Below are 15,695 nucleotides of genomic sequence, written 5' to 3' on the forward strand. Positions count from 1 at the left end.
CTATGAAAAACTATATGCCAACAAAATGGATAAACTAGAGGAAACGGATAAATTCTTAGACTCTTACAACCTCCCAAAGCTGAGTCAAGAAGAAACAGACAATCTGAATAGACCAATCACAAGGAAAGAGATTGAAACAGGAATCAAAAGCATCCCAAAGAATAAAACCTCAGGACCAGACGGCTTTCCTGGGAAATTCTACCAAACTTTCAGAGAGGATTTAATACCTATCCTTCTCAAGCTATTCCAAAAAATTAGGGACGATGGGACACTTCCTAACACATTCTATGAGGCCAACATCACTCTGATACAAAAGCCTGACAAGGACAACACAAAAAAGGAGAACTACAGGCCAATATTGCTGATGAACATAGATGCAAAAATTCTCAACAAAATTTTGGCAACCTGAATTCTGCGATACATCAAAAGGATCATACATCATGATCAAGTGGGATTCATACCAGGGACACAGGGATGGTTCAACATCTGCAAATCAATCAACGTGATACACCACATCAACAAACTGAGGAATAAAAACCACATGATCATCTCAATAGATGCAGAGAAAGCATTTGACAAAATCCAACAGCCATTTATGAGAAAAACTCTTAACAAAATGGGGAGAGAAGGAAATTACCTCAACAGAATAAAGGCCATATATGACAGACCCACAGCCAACATGAGAGTCAATGGCAAAAGCTGAGCGCCATCCCCCGGAGAACAGGAACAAAACAAGGATGCCCACTCTGACCACTCTTATTCAACATAGTACTGGAGGTTTTGGCCAGAGCAATTAGGCAAGAGAAAGGAATAAAAGGAATCCAAATAGGGAGTGAAGAAGTGAAACTCTTGCTGTTTGTAGACGACATGATCTTATAGATAGAAAATCCAAAAAAATCCAGCAGAAAACTAATAGAAATAATTAACAACTACAGTAAAGTTGCAGGGTACAGAGTCAACTTACAAAAATCAGTTGCTTTCCTATACTCCAATAATGAAGTTAGAGATCTCAAGAATACAATTCCATGTGGCTGGCCCTGTGGCTGAGTGGTTAAGTTTGCACACTCTGCTTCGGCAGCTCAGAGTTTCGCTGGTTCAAATCCTGGGAGCAGACATGGCACCATTCATCAAGCCATGCTGAGGCGGCATCCCACGTGCAACAACTGGAAGGACCCACAACTGAAAATACACAACTATGTACCAGGGGGCTTTGAGGAGAAAAAGGAAAAAAAAAATCTAAAAAAACCCAATCCATTTGCAATTGCAACTAAAAGAATATAGTGCCTAGGAATAAATTTAACCAAGGAGGTGAAGGACTTATACAATGAAAACTATAAGACATTCCTGAGAGAAAATGACAATCACTTAAAGAGATGGAAAGAGATTCCTTGCTCATGGAGTGGAAGAACAGACAGAGTTAAAATATCCATACTACCCAAAGCAATCTACAGATTCAATGCAATCCCTATCAGAATCCCAATGACATTCTTGAGGGAAATAGAACAAAGAATACTAAAATTCATATGGGGCAATCAAAGACCCTGAATTGCTAAGGCAATCCTGAGAAAAAAGAACAAAGCTGGAGGTATCACAATCCCTGACTTCAAAATGTCCTACAAAGCCATAGTGACCAAAACAGCATGGTAATGGTACAAAAACAGGCACACAGATCAATGGACAGAACTGAAAGCCCAGAAATAAAACCACGCATTTATGGATAGCTATTCTTTGATGAAGGTGGTATGAACATACCTGGAGAAAGGACAGTCCCCTCAATAAATGGTGTTGGGAAAATTGGAAAGCCACACGCAAAAGAATGAAGGTAGATCATTATCTCACACCATACACAAAAATAAACTCAAAATGGATCAAAGACTTGAAGGTATGTCCTGAAACTATAAAACTCCTGAAAGATAATATTGGCAGTACACTCTTTGACATCGAACTAAACAGGATCTTTTCAAATACCATGTCCTCTCTGACGAGGGAAACAAAAGAAAAAATAAACAAGTAGGACTTCATCAGACTAAAGAGCTTCTGCAAGGCAAAAGAAACTAGGATCAGAAAAAGAGACAACCCACCAACTGGGAGAAAATATTTGTAAATCATATATCTGAGAAGGGGTTAATCTCCATAATACATAAGGAACTCACACAACTGAACAATAAGAAAGCAAACAACTTGATCAAAAATTGGGCAGAGGAGATGAACAGACATTTTTCCAAAGAAGATACAGATGGCCAATAAACACATGAAAAGATGTTCAACATCACTAATCATCAGGGAAATGCAAATCAAAACTACACTAAGATACCACCTTATGCCTGTTAAAATGGCTATAATCACTAAGACTGAAAATAACAAATGTTGGAGAGGGTTTGGAGAGAAGGGAACCGTCGTACACTGCTGGTGGGAATGCAAACTGGTGCAGCCACTATGGAAATCAGTATGGAGATTCCTCAAAAAAACTAAAAATAGAACTACCATATGATCCAGCTATGTCACTACTGGGTATCTACCCAAACCACCTGAAATCAACAATCCAAAGTAACACGCACCCCTATGTTCAATGCAGCACTAGTCACAATAGCCCTGGCATGGAAGCAATCCAAGCGTCCATTGACTGATGACTGGATAAAGAAGATGTGGTGTATATATACAATGAAATAGTATTCAGCCAGTAAAAAAGACAAATTCATCCCATTTGCAATAACATGGAAGGACCTAGAGGGAATTATGCTAAGAGAAATAAGCCAGTCTGAGAAAGACAAACACCAGATGATTTCACTCATATGTGGAATATAAACACATACAAAGACAGAGAAAACAGTTCAGTGGTTACCAGGGGAAGTGGGGTAAGGGGTGGGCACAGGGGGTGAAGGGGAGCACTTACATGGTGACAGACAAGAAATAATGTACAACTGAAATCTTACATTGATGTAAACTATTATGAAAATTAAAAAAATGAGGTAAACTAATGACACTGATGGATTTCTTATTTAAACGAATATTTTGAGAGTCTTATTATAGTTAAAAATATATAGAAAACAAAGCAAACAGAAAAATTGGGCAAGTAGTAACTGTAGGAATGACAAAAAGTTATATAAGGATATGTAATTAATAGTCACTTCTTGGCTCAGTAGTAATGATATACAGATTTTCCTTGACTTATGATGGTGTAACATCCCAATAAACCCATTGTAAGTTGAAAATATTGTAAGTTGAAAATGCATTTAATACATCTAACCTACCCAACATCATAGCTTAGCCTAGCCTACCCTAAACACTAATGTAATTGTGCTCAGGACAACTACATTAGCTTACACTTGGGCAAAATCATGTAAAGCAAAACCTATTTTACAATAAAGTGCTGAATATCTCATGTAATTTATTGAATACTGTACTAAAAGTGAAAAACAGAATGGCTGTACAGGTGCAGAATGGTTGTAAGTGTACTGGTTGTGAGCTGCGGCTCACTGCCGCTGCCCAGCATCAGGAGAGAGGATCATAATGCATATTGATAACCCGGGAAAAGATCAAAATTCAAAATTTGAAGTATGGTTTCTAAGGAACATGTATCTCTTTCACATCATCATAAAGTCAAAAAGTCCTAAGCTAAAACATGCATAAGTCTAGGACCATGTGTATCAGCTATCAGAACTAAGTAAGCAGTGAAAACTGATTTAGCCAAAAATTGTGATATATCTATATTTAGAGAAAAATGAAAGGAGAAGCGGCACTGGTAGTATAACTTACACTAGTGGACTTACAGGTAGACATTTTTCTTAATTTTTGAATGATTTTTATATTCTTTAAATATATACACACACACTCCTCCCATGCTTTTTTACAAAAAAGGTAGCATATTCTAAATGCTGCTCTGCACATTGATTATTATTTTTTTTTTTTGCTGAGGAAGATTCAGCCTGAGCTAACATGTTGCCAATATTCTTTTTTTTGTAGGTGAGCTGCCACAACAGCATGGCCACTGACGGATGAGTGGTGTAGGTCCGCATCCAGGAACTGAACGTGGGCTGCCCAATGCAGAGCATGCCAAAATTAACCACTAGGCCACCAGGGCTGGCCTGCACATTGACTTTTTTTTCACGTATATATTCTGAATGGAAGCATGATATCTCTGACTGGTTTTACAGTTTTGACACTGGAAGCATGTAAATATCTTACATAATGAAAAAAATTAAATCAAAAAAGGAGAAAAAAAGCCAGAACAACTCCTAAAAATGGAAAACAAATGGAGACAAGTAAATCTACATATCAAGTTAGGGCCATAATCACACAGAGAAGAATTACTTCAAATGGCTTTAAATGTAGTACTTTGAGTATATCCTAAAGGAGAAAAAAATACTTGCAGAGAAATCTTAAACTACATTCAATAGTCTTTTTGTTAGTAGTAATATTGGCATTATTGTTAATTTGGAACTAATATATATATAAAGAAACTTAGAGAAAGAAAGGGAGGAAGACAGATCAGTTTTGACCCCCAAGGGACATATAGCAAAGTCTGGAAGCTCTGGAGACATTTTTGATTGTCACAACTTGGGGAAGGGGGGATATAAGGGGATGGTACTACTAGCATCAATGAGTAGAGGCCAGGGATGCTGCTAAACATCCTACAGCGCACAGGACAGTCCCCCACAACAAAGAATTATCTGGCCCAAAAATGTCAGCAGTGCCAAGGTTGAGAAATATATGTAGATTAAACAAATAAACATTTTAACGCAATAAGAAGTCAAGATCTTCAGTATAAAAGATACGAATACAAAGCAAAAAAGGTAAGAAACAACCTTATATTCTTTAATTTTAATTGGATGTGTCAGTATAAACACATATCTTTTAAAAAAATATATATTTTCAAAAAAGTGCATTTGTCCTAATTCTGTCCACTTAAAACCTCTAGAAGCAATAATAACCCAGTACTAATGAGCAACCATAGTGCCTAGATTGTGGTCTCTAAATATCATTTCCTACTTAAGGAAGCAAGGGTTTTTTTTGTTTTATTTTTTTAAGATTTTATTTTTTTCCTTTTGCTCCCCAAAGCCCCCTGGTACATAGTTGTATATTCTTCGTTGTGGGTCCTTCTAGTTGTGGCATGTGGGATGCTGCCTCAGCGTGGTTTGATGAGCAGTGCCATGTCCGCACCCAGGATTCAAACTGACAAAACACTGGGCCTCCTGCAGCGGAGCGCGCGAACTTAACCACTCGGCCATGGGGCCAGTCCCAGGAAGCAAGGGTTTTTAAAGAAATAGGTATTTCCATGTCTGGAGCAGGAAGTTTGCAAAATTAGTCAAAGAATCCTCTGGCTAAAGAGACAATTTGAGCATTAAAATAAATGATATTTATTAATAATACATTTATAGGCACTACATATTATTTATTTTGATGCTCAAATTATACAAATTTATAACAATTTAACTTGGCAAACTGGAGATTGCTAGGGCACCAATCATTATTCTAGAAGTTTTTGAAGGAAAAAAATGAAGTATTTCTCTTTCTTGGCCTATAAAAACTGTATTTCAGGGTAATCAAATAGTTGATGAAAGAGTTCCTTTTTTTTTTTTTAAAGATTTTTTCCTTTTTCTCCCCAAAGCCCCCCGGTACATAAAGCCCCCCGGTACATAGTTGTGTATTCTTCGTTGTGGGTTCTTCTAGTTGTGGCATGTGGGACGCTGCCTCAGCATGGTCTGATGAGCAGTGCCATGTCCGCGCCCAGGATTCGAACTAACGAAACACTGGGCCGCCTGCAGCGGAGCGCGCGAACTTAACCACTCGGCCACGGGGCCAGCCCCTAGTTCCTTTTTTTTTTTTTTGAGGAAGATTAGCCGTGAGCTAACATCTGCCGCCAATCCTCCTCTTTTTACTGAGGAAGACTGGCCCTGAGCTAACATCTGTGCCCATCTTCTTCTACTTTATATGTGGGACACCTGCCACAGCATGGCTTGCCAAGCGGTGCCATGTCAGCACCCAGGATCTGAACCGGCGAACCCTGGGCCGACAAAGCAGAACATGTGCACTTAACCGCTGTGCTACCGGGCTGGCCCCAAAGAGTTCTTCCTTATGGGAGAATTTCAGCTAAGAAAAGCAGAAGGAACCTTTAATAAAATAATGGATCCGGGCAAGGATCAACGATGGTTGCTAAATCCCTTAAGGGAAAGGTTGAAAAGAATCTTTAAAACAGTTGGATTCTGATGCACAACACATGAATCTAGCAATCAATATCAATGTTTCTAAAAGTGGGACAAGACGACAGGATAAAAAGCACTAAGATGTACATGGCACCATCTATGAAGAAAGAATTGAACTTGAATATAATAAAGCCAGATTATGGGAAAAATGCGATAAAGGAATATGTTAACACCATGAGGAAGCAAACTGCCAAATCCAGAATGTAGGACATTCTAGAACCAGGGTTGGCAAATAACAGCTGTAGCCTGTTTTGGTAGAGCCTTTGCACTAAGAATGTTTTTTAGATTTTTAAAGGGTTGTTAGAGAGGAAGAGAGAGAAAGAATATGTAACCAAGATTTTACATAGCCCACAAAGCCTATTTATTGACTGGCCCTTAAAAGAGAAAAACTGCTGACCCTTGTTCTAGAAGATAAACGACCTGGATTCTATGCAAATAAAACAGTGGGGAAAAAAGGAGTTCAGGGAGGAGGAGGAGGAACTCTATGACTTAAAACAGACCTGAGAGCTACATCAACCAAGTGCAATGTGTTGATCTGTATTTGGATCCTGATTCAAATCAACAACCATAAAAAGACATTCTGAAACAATCGAGGAAATATGAGCAGAGACTAAGTATAAAATGATAAGAAATTAGTATTAATGTTATTAGATGTGATAGCAATATTGTGGTTATTTTTAAAAATTTTATCTGTTAGAGATACATACAATAGTATTTAAAGTTGAAATGTAGAATAGCTCAGCAAAAAAAACCAAAACAAAACTGGAGGAGACAAATAAAACAAGTCTAGCAAAATGCTGATCATTGTTGAAGTTAAGTGATGAATACATGAGGATTCCTTATACTATTCTAATTTTGTGAATGCTTGAAAATGACTATAATAAAATAATTTTTTTTGAGGAAGATTAGCCCTGAGCTGACATCTGCTGCCAATCCTCCTCTTTTTGCTGAGGGAGACTGGCCCTGAGCGAACATCCATGCCCATCTTCCTTCACTTTATATGTGGGACCCTGCCACAGCTTGGCTTGCCAAGCGGTGCACAGGTGCACACCCGGGATCCGAACCAGTGAACCCTGGGCTGCCAAAGCAGAATGTGTGAACTTAGCCACTTTACCACCGGGCCGGCCCCTAAAAATTTTTTTTAAGTATAAGCATATTTGAGCCAGCCCTGATGGCCTAGTAGTTAAAGTTCTGTGTACTCTCAATGCTTTGGTGAGTTTGTTTGGTTTCCCGGTTGCAGAACCACGCTACCCATCTGTCAGTTGCCACACCATGCTGTGGTGGTGGCTCACATAGAAGATCTAGAAGGACTTACAACTAGGATATACAACCATGCACTGAGGCTTTGGGGAGGAAAACAAAAAAAAGAGGAAGATTGGCAACAGATGTTAGCTCAGGGAAAACCTTTCCCTTCAAAAAAAAAAAGAAAAGAATACCACATCCTCCATGAGCTTTAAAAAAATAAAGTATAAGCACATTTATTTAGAAATATGGAGGTCAATACCAAAAGAAACAGCTACATAAGTTGAAAATAATTGCCTAAACAAGGTAAAATGTGAGGTCAGAATGGGGGCCTGCTATAAGCCTTGTATTCCATGGCTTTTTAAAACAAGTAGATCTATAACTTTGAGAAAAATTAAAACCGCATATTAAAAAGGAAAGAAATGATGTAAAAGAGAAATAAGAACAGTAGCATTAGGTTTAGAGAAGCAAATTATAACCCAACTTCTCATTACTTTTGCCTAGATTAACTGCCATATGATCCTGAGAAGTCTATCTCTTGTCAATTCTGCAGACCACAGGAAAATTAATTTTCTTTTCTTTTTTTTTGAGGAAGATTAGCCCTGAGCTAACTACTGCCAATCCTCCTCTTTTTCCAAGACTGGCCCTGAGCCAACATCTGCGCACATCTTCCTCTACTTTATATGTGGGACGCCCACCACAGCATGGCGTGACAAGTGGTGCCATATCCGCACCTGGGATCCAAACTGGCAACCTCAGGCCGCCAAGAAGTGGAATGTTCGAACTTAACTGCTGCACCACCAGGCCGGCCCTGAAAATTAATTTTCATAACGTTGTAATTCCCCTATTTCTGCATAAAAACACTTGAAGCTTGGCCTGTCCAAACTAAACCCAACCCCAAATTGGTAATAACTATGGAGATAGCTCCAGCTCTCCACCTAACTGCAGTTCATTCTAATACGTGCTTAAAGAACATGGCGCACAAGCATCCAATGGAAATATCAGAAGGCAAACCATCTTTGTTCAAGATCTGATTCACTGCAGTGCTCTAAGAGCAGGTCCTATCATTTTATTCTATGTTCATTTCTACACAATGAAATGGTCCTTACCACCAAATCCTCTTGTGTTTTGCTTCTATTCGTTCTTCATGGCTGACATACTGTCACCCAAAATCATAACATTCTTTTCCACATTATTAGCTCTACACTGGTTTTCTGTACTTCTAGAGTTCCATCAACTGTGGGTAACTTAAAATGCAGATAATTGGACATTTTTTAAGCTTTATATTCAGTTATCTTATAAGCCCCTGCTTGTAACTGACCATTGTAACCTTGCTGCCACCAGGCACAAGGCAAAACTATAGCTTTAGTGATTAAAAAAGGTAAAAAATTAAACTAAATCACCAAGAAAATCTTAAAACTATAAAAGATGGCATGAAGGCTGGCAAAGTTCAGAACTCCCTGACTCTACACAGATAACCCATCCTCCGTTTCACTAATCCCTTACAGGCCGCCTTCCTCCAGTCGGGCTACACTTCTAATTTTACCCCACAAACATGTCATACTGATTTTACTGTCCAAACTTTCGTTCTGTTTTTCTCACTTTCTGTAAGTCTTAAGAATCTACATGGGCCGGCCCAGTGGCACAGCGGTTAAGTTCACACGTTCTTCTTCTCGGTGGCCCGGGGTTCGCCAGTTCAGATCCTGGGTGCGGACACGGCATTGCTTGGCAAAAGCCATGCTGTGGTAGGCATCCCACATATAAAGTGGAGGAAGATAGGCATGGATGTTAGCTCAGGGCTGGTCTTCCTCAGCAAAAACAGGAGGATTGGCAGAAGCTCAGGGCTAATCTTCCTCAAAAACAAAAACAACAAACAAACAAACAAACAAAAGAATCTACAGATCTTACAGGAAAACAGCTTTAACGCCAAGCTCTGTTAAAAAATAAAAATAAGAAAACTGGGGCCAGCCCGGTGGTGCAGCCGTTAAGTGCGCACATTCTGCTTCTTGGCAGCCTGGGGTCCGCCGGTTCGGATCCCAGGTGCGGACATGGCAACGCTTGGCAAGCTGCTAATCTTCCTCAATAAATAAATAAATAAATAAAAATAAGAAAACTTTCTCAATCTACAGCCCTTCTAACTTTTAAAGTATTCTCTGTCTGATTCACTCATTTACTAGATAAATGCTTCCCATGCAATTTAAGATTTCAACAATATTTTATGTGGCCCTTCCCTGTCTTTTTATTTTAACCTGAATTCTTCTGCATTTACTTTGAAGGTCTGCAAGGAAATGTTTTAAAACAACAAAAGCCATAAGGAACATCTCTCTAAATATAGCTCTACATTAATCAATTCATGAATGATTTACATGAAGAATAAGACATAGACTTTCTCTTGATAGGTTAATAATTTAAATCTCAGGTATCAAAGTGTGAAAACATATAAGACAGTATATGTTTTCAGACTCCAAATCACGTGGGTAGACATACAGTTAAAAGTTAGCTCAGAGAGGGGGGCGATAATGACTGGAAGTGTTGGGGACCATTTACAATCACGCGCTGCATAGCGATGTTTTGGCCAATGATGAACTGCATATGCAACAGCGGTCCCATAAGATTAGAACCATAGAGCCTAGGTGCGTAGTAGGCTACACCATCTAGGTTTGTGTAAGTACACTCTATGATGTTCGCACAACAACAAAATTACATAACGACGCATTTCTCAGAACATGTCCTTCATTAAGTGACACATGCCTGTACTGGAAATTAGGCTCCAAATTAAATAACCGCTAAAACCAGGATAGGTAAGAGCACTCATGATTAAAGGCAAAGATGTGAAGAGTTTCATAATACTGGAGACATTAAAGATACATATTCCAGTGTTGTCATTTCTGGAGTCAAATACCAACTTAAAGGCATGAACACACCTATATCATGAAGGTACTTAAAGGAAAAAGAGTCTATATGTAATTTAGAACTGTTTTGGATACTGTCCAGTGAGGGCTGGAGAAAAAAGTCATGTAAAAGACATTTCATAAAGAAAGCAGAAATAAACAATAAACAGGAACTGAGGATAAATCAGAATCTTTTACAGAGGAGCAAAGAAGGAAGACATTTCCAAGAAGTGTGATCCAGGGGATCAAATACAGCATAGAGGACTTCCTGTTTCAACACGGTCAAATTAAACATCTCTGTCTCCTTTCCTCTCTGCAAACATGAAGAAACAGAAAAAGAAAATCATTCATCTTCAGTGAAACTAAAAGCCAGCTAAACTCCAATTCTAGAATATAAGGAAAGACCAGAGGACAGACTGGATCAAGTAAGGAAGAAACCCAGAGACGGTATCTGTTCTTTCTTATGTCAGACAGACAGCACAGTGAGCAGAGTTCTCTAAAACAGAAGGCACACCCTGTGGGAATGAATGAGCCATTTTTTGCAACAATGGGATCCAGATGTTTTGAGACTGGTGGCAGGAACATAATGGTCTCCACCTGGCCCTGTGAAAAGGCAGGGAAGGCAGAGCTAAACAGGGAGATGCAAATAGTCATTATTCTGGTAAGCAGTCTGTTGGCGCAGTAGAGTAGAAGAGATACTGGAGTGCTAGAGGAAGCATGCAACTGATAGTCTCTAATTCGGGAAAAGTAAAGGGCAGACCAACACTCAACACAAAACATTGTTGATAAAGGAGGTCAATATGAGCAACAAAGGCTTCCTACTAGCTCAGAGCATTTTTCTGGACAATCTTCAATACTCTCCTCCTGTAAATAGTGGGTCCAGCAAGAAACAACTTCATTCAAAGATGAGTAATGATAATTGTAAAAGGAACCAGCATCAGATCTATACAATGACGCTATAAGAACCAAAAAACATGAATATACAAGTTGAAAAGAAAAACTGATACTCATTGATCAATAGGCCTCATAAAGTTCTAACGCTTTAAAGAAAAAGGAACCTGTGAGCAACCAAGGCAAACAAACCAAGTGACCTGCAAGGGGACAATCAGGCCTCAGGTTTCTCCAAACAACATTCAAAGCCAGGAGACAGTAGAGGATGTCCCAAGTCTTCAAGGAACTGTCTACAGAAACCTCCAGGAAAGAAAGTATGGCTTAAAAAAGTTATACACAACCAAGAATCAGGCAAATATAAAGGTTAAAAAAAAAAATGTCTTCCTATGTGCAAAACGTTAGGGACTCTTGTTCCCACTAAATTATAAGCTCTATGAAGACAGGACTTTGTTTGTACATTGTTATATGCCCAGGCCCAGAACAGTATTTTATCTTTATTGTTAATGATTATAAGTGTGGTTTCCCTTCCTTTATATCTTCTAGATTGTTGAACTATAAATGAAAGTCATTGATTTTTACTTGTTAATTTAATATCCCACCATCTTAGTGGATTCTCTTACTATCTGTTGTGTTTTTTCAGTTGATTCTCTTGTCTTTTCCAGGGATACAATCCTATCATCTTAAAATAAGATGGTTTTATAGGTTCCCTGACAATTCTTATAGTACTGATTTTTTTTATCTTGTCTAATACTAAGATATAAACTTAATAAGAAAAGTATAAAAGCTATAAAGGGAAAACTTGGAAAGCATTTCTGAAGGACACAAAAGTAGATAGATCTGAACAATGACAGAGCATGTTCTTGGATAGAAAACCTTGACATTATAAAGATGTCAAATCTCCAAAAGTTAACATTCCCAATAGAGTCCAACAGGTTTTTTCCTCTGGAAATAGAGAGTCGAATCTAAAATTCTTTTAGTAAAATAACAATCAAGAGCAGCCAGCACAACTCCAAAAAAGAAGTGCATGCAACTGGAAAAGAAAGGGCTGAGTGTCAAGGATAAGAGGGAGACAGACTCTTCAATTTATCTTTTGGACGATTTATATTTTTTAACCAAGCGCGCATAGATTTTATTTTCAAAAAATTAAAGTAATAGAAGGTGGGAATAAGCTTGAAGGAGGCATCAATTTCTAAGCCAGACACTTTTAAAGCTACATGGAATTGTGAGGAGTGTGAAGCATAACGGGAAATCCGAGTACTGTTATAAAACATATCTGAGCGTTTTCAAAATGGCAAGAAATTAAAAGGAATCTAGTGCGAAACAAATATGTTTCTAAAATACTACTCATCCATGAAATACTGAATGCATAAGAAAACAAAACTATGAATACAAAGGAAAGAGAGGGTTTAAGGATCATAGAGAGGGACAAAAGTCCTGAAAGTAAGGCTGTAAATGAATTAGGGAAGGTTGGCACCCTGAAATCAGATGGAGCTACTGGCCCTCTAAAATTTGAAAATTGTTCCAATATAGAAAGAAAACAGAATCTGGAAATGTCACAGTAATCCAATTCACTAATACCATTTGTCACTCTAGAAGACTAGGGCCTTTAAGAAAATCCTGGAAAATGTGAAATGGTATTAACTTCCTGAACAAATGTCATGTAGCTTTCTTATCTGGAACTGCCTTTTCACTTATTCACCTGGACAGTGGCTCCCAAACATTTCTTCCTCTACCACCCATGGTTCCTCTTCCTGCTCCAACTTGAAGATCACATCTGGTTTGGTGACTTCATAGCCTATTACAGGAAACAGCAAAAGACTTAGATGTTAAAGCTGGAGACAACCATCCAGATTTTGGGCTGAGTCCTGGAGGACTGAGGGCTTTTGAAGAATGAGGATGGAGGAACTTCCACAGTGACACAAAGTAACTAGCCTTTACCTGAAGGCGATACATACAATCATGTGAAGAAAGGGAAGACTACATTCATCTGGCAAGTTAGAAGTCTCCCTACATTTCAAAAATGGAGGGGCCGACCCTGTGGCCGAGTGGTTAAGTTTGCACACTCTGCTTTGGCGGCCCAGGGTCTCACCAGTTCGAATCCTGGGTGTAGACATGGCGCCGCTCATTAAGCCACGCTGAGGTGGCATCCCACATAGCACAACCAGAGGCACTCATAACCAGAATATACAACTATGTACTGGGGGGCTTTGGGGAGAAGAATAAAAAAAAAAGAAGACTGGCAACAGTTGTTAGCTCAGGGGCCAATCTTAAAAAAAAAAGGAAAGGAATTCCATGTCAAATTGCAAAGCTACCCTTACCCACTGTGACTAAGTTGCTGTAGTTCTCCAGCATCACGTCCCGGTACAAGTTCCTCTGAGCAGGTTTCAATTGCTGCCATTCCTCCTGGGTGAGGTCCACGGCCACATCCTTAAATGTCACTGTTTCCTGTAAAAATACAACCCTAATTAATACGAAGTCATCAAAATTAGACGCAGTGGTCAAAACATGTAAGAACTCATTTAGCTAGTCTCCAGGGATCAAAGTTCATTTAAAACCTTATACTAAGTCTTCCTATTTATCTAATCTTGTGTTATACTGTGGGGGAGAACAAACCATAGTAGAAATATCCCACAAGATTCTGTTAATTATTGAGTCAGCAAACCTATGCATTCATCATCTAATATGCAGGAAACTGGAGATAGTGGTCACTGACTTGTACTGCTGTGTGACAGAGATGTAAGAGTCAGACCTGACTCACAGGTAAGTGGCTCAGAATCTGTCCAAGTGATCATGTAATCTAGGGAGAAAGGGAACACGGAAAAAGTGGGGAGGGAAAGAGAAATAAGGCAGGAGGAAAGAGGAGAGGTATGAAAATTTGAAGGCCAAACTTGAAATTTCTATAGGACTTCCAGAGGGAAATGTCCACTATGCAGTTAGAGGTATGAAGAAAGGAGATGAGAATTTGTTAGCCATCAACCTAAAATTGAGAGCTGAATCCACAGCTGAAGGATATGGGTGGTTGTAGAGAATACCCATGGTAGGTCAAGGACAGATTCAACAGTTAAGCATCAAAGAAAGGGACTCAGGTCTTTGTTTCCTGTTTGTTTTATTTACAATCAGAATTAAAACCATGAGAGTGGTGTAAGAGAAGCCAAGAAACAAGTCACAAATTCCTGGAAAAGCATGTCACCTGATCACATATATCTCTTTCTCCTCACCGAAAAACTTCAATATCCGAATAAGGAAATAAGGAAAAATCCTGGTTTGCCAAGGCTTTAAGAAAGAAAAGCACCCATATATCCCACATTTGGGAGAATTTATTCAAGCAATGGTACAAATGAGATAGATAAAATGGGAAATACAAATGGAAATCACCAAAGCCTGAATTGCAATTAATGTTTCTGAGACACTACCTCTAAGATCTATGGTCATTACTACCATCACCATCATCACCACTGTCATCTACTGAGGACTTACTATGTGCCAGGCACTGATATAATTTCTTTAGAAATATTAACTTTTTAAATTCCCCTAATAAGGCTATGAAGTAGCTACTATTATTATCCATTTAAAAGGTAAGGAAACTGGGGCTAAGAATAACACTCCCATGGTCATAAAGCTACTAGGTGGTACAGCTGGATTCCAGTCCAAGCAGTGTGTCTGCAGAGCCCATGTTCTTATCCGCACGCTATACTTCTTCTCCAATCGGCAGCAGGCCTAAGAGTCCCACAGATATCCCCCGATTCAAGACAGACAACTGGATACACAAGAACTCCTGCACCCAAAACCTTTCTTGCTGAGGTTGAAAGCATGCGAAATCACCAATGATGGGAAACTATAGGACAAATATCATGACAAGAAAATCAAAAGCCAATGATGATGGCACATCATCCTGACTTGGAGAAGCGGAGACAAGTCTGAGGAAGCAGAGGGGAGGAAGACTGAAGACAAAACCAGATGTGGAAAACTAGCCTCTGGGGCAATGGTTTCACTAATCAGTTTATGAACCAAGGCAGACATAAAACATTTTAGCTGTTACTACCCAATATTGTATTAACCAAATTAGTCAAATGAACTTACAAAAACCAGTATTCAAGATTTTAGGTGAAAAGTGAAGGAACAATCATTAAAATAACTTTGGAGCAAACTGGTATGTAGGACTTCATAAATGTAAAAACAAATTAATTTTACACTTAAAAAAGCTATAATATATGTGTGTGTATATATCCATTTCCAAAAACAGATACCTCGATCATTTTAATAAATTAGACAAACACTTGTCAAGCCTAAATCAAGAAAAATAATAAAATACAATGATCCAAACTTGGGATATAAAAAGAACACGTAATAAAAGGTAGAATGGTAAGTTTTACAAAGTTATGAGAGGAGTTTTACTTCTAGGATAGCAGTGTGAGGTGTTCCATGGATCTATTTCCCAGAAAAACTAGCATAACCAGAGAAAAGTGTT

At 38.7% G+C, this 15,695-nt stretch overlaps 2 protein-coding genes across 19 annotated transcripts in view; one reads left to right on the top strand and one right to left on the bottom strand.

Moving 5' to 3' along the window:
• Positions 1 to 4,743, top strand: part of LOC100052168 (abasic site processing protein HMCES) — a 71,217-nt gene extending 66,474 nt beyond the window's left edge. The window contains exon 7 of one of the 2 annotated variants that reach the window (XM_070224327.1): positions 3,964 to 4,743. The gene's annotated coding sequence lies outside the window, so the exon portion shown is untranslated. The remainder of the gene's footprint in view (positions 1 to 3,963) is intronic. The other variant, XM_070224320.1, reaches the window with a different exon arrangement.
• The window catches only part of ZNF568 (zinc finger protein 568), a 43,786-nt gene that overhangs the window by 7,201 nt on the left and 20,890 nt on the right, over positions 1 to 15,695 (bottom strand). For all 17 annotated transcript variants that reach the window (XM_070224200.1, XM_070224194.1, XM_070224207.1 and 14 more), the window contains 2 exons: positions 13,546 to 13,672; positions 12,927 to 13,022 (listed from right to left, as the gene is read on the bottom strand). In XM_070224200.1, coding sequence (XP_070080301.1) covers positions 12,927 to 13,022; positions 13,546 to 13,672 — 223 coding nt within the window. The remainder of the gene's footprint in view (positions 1 to 12,926; positions 13,023 to 13,545; positions 13,673 to 15,695) is intronic.

Source organism: Equus caballus, chromosome 10 (assembly GCF_041296265.1).
Source record: "Equus caballus isolate H_3958 breed thoroughbred chromosome 10, TB-T2T, whole genome shotgun sequence".
Taxonomy (NCBI): domain Eukaryota; kingdom Metazoa; phylum Chordata; class Mammalia; order Perissodactyla; family Equidae; genus Equus; species Equus caballus.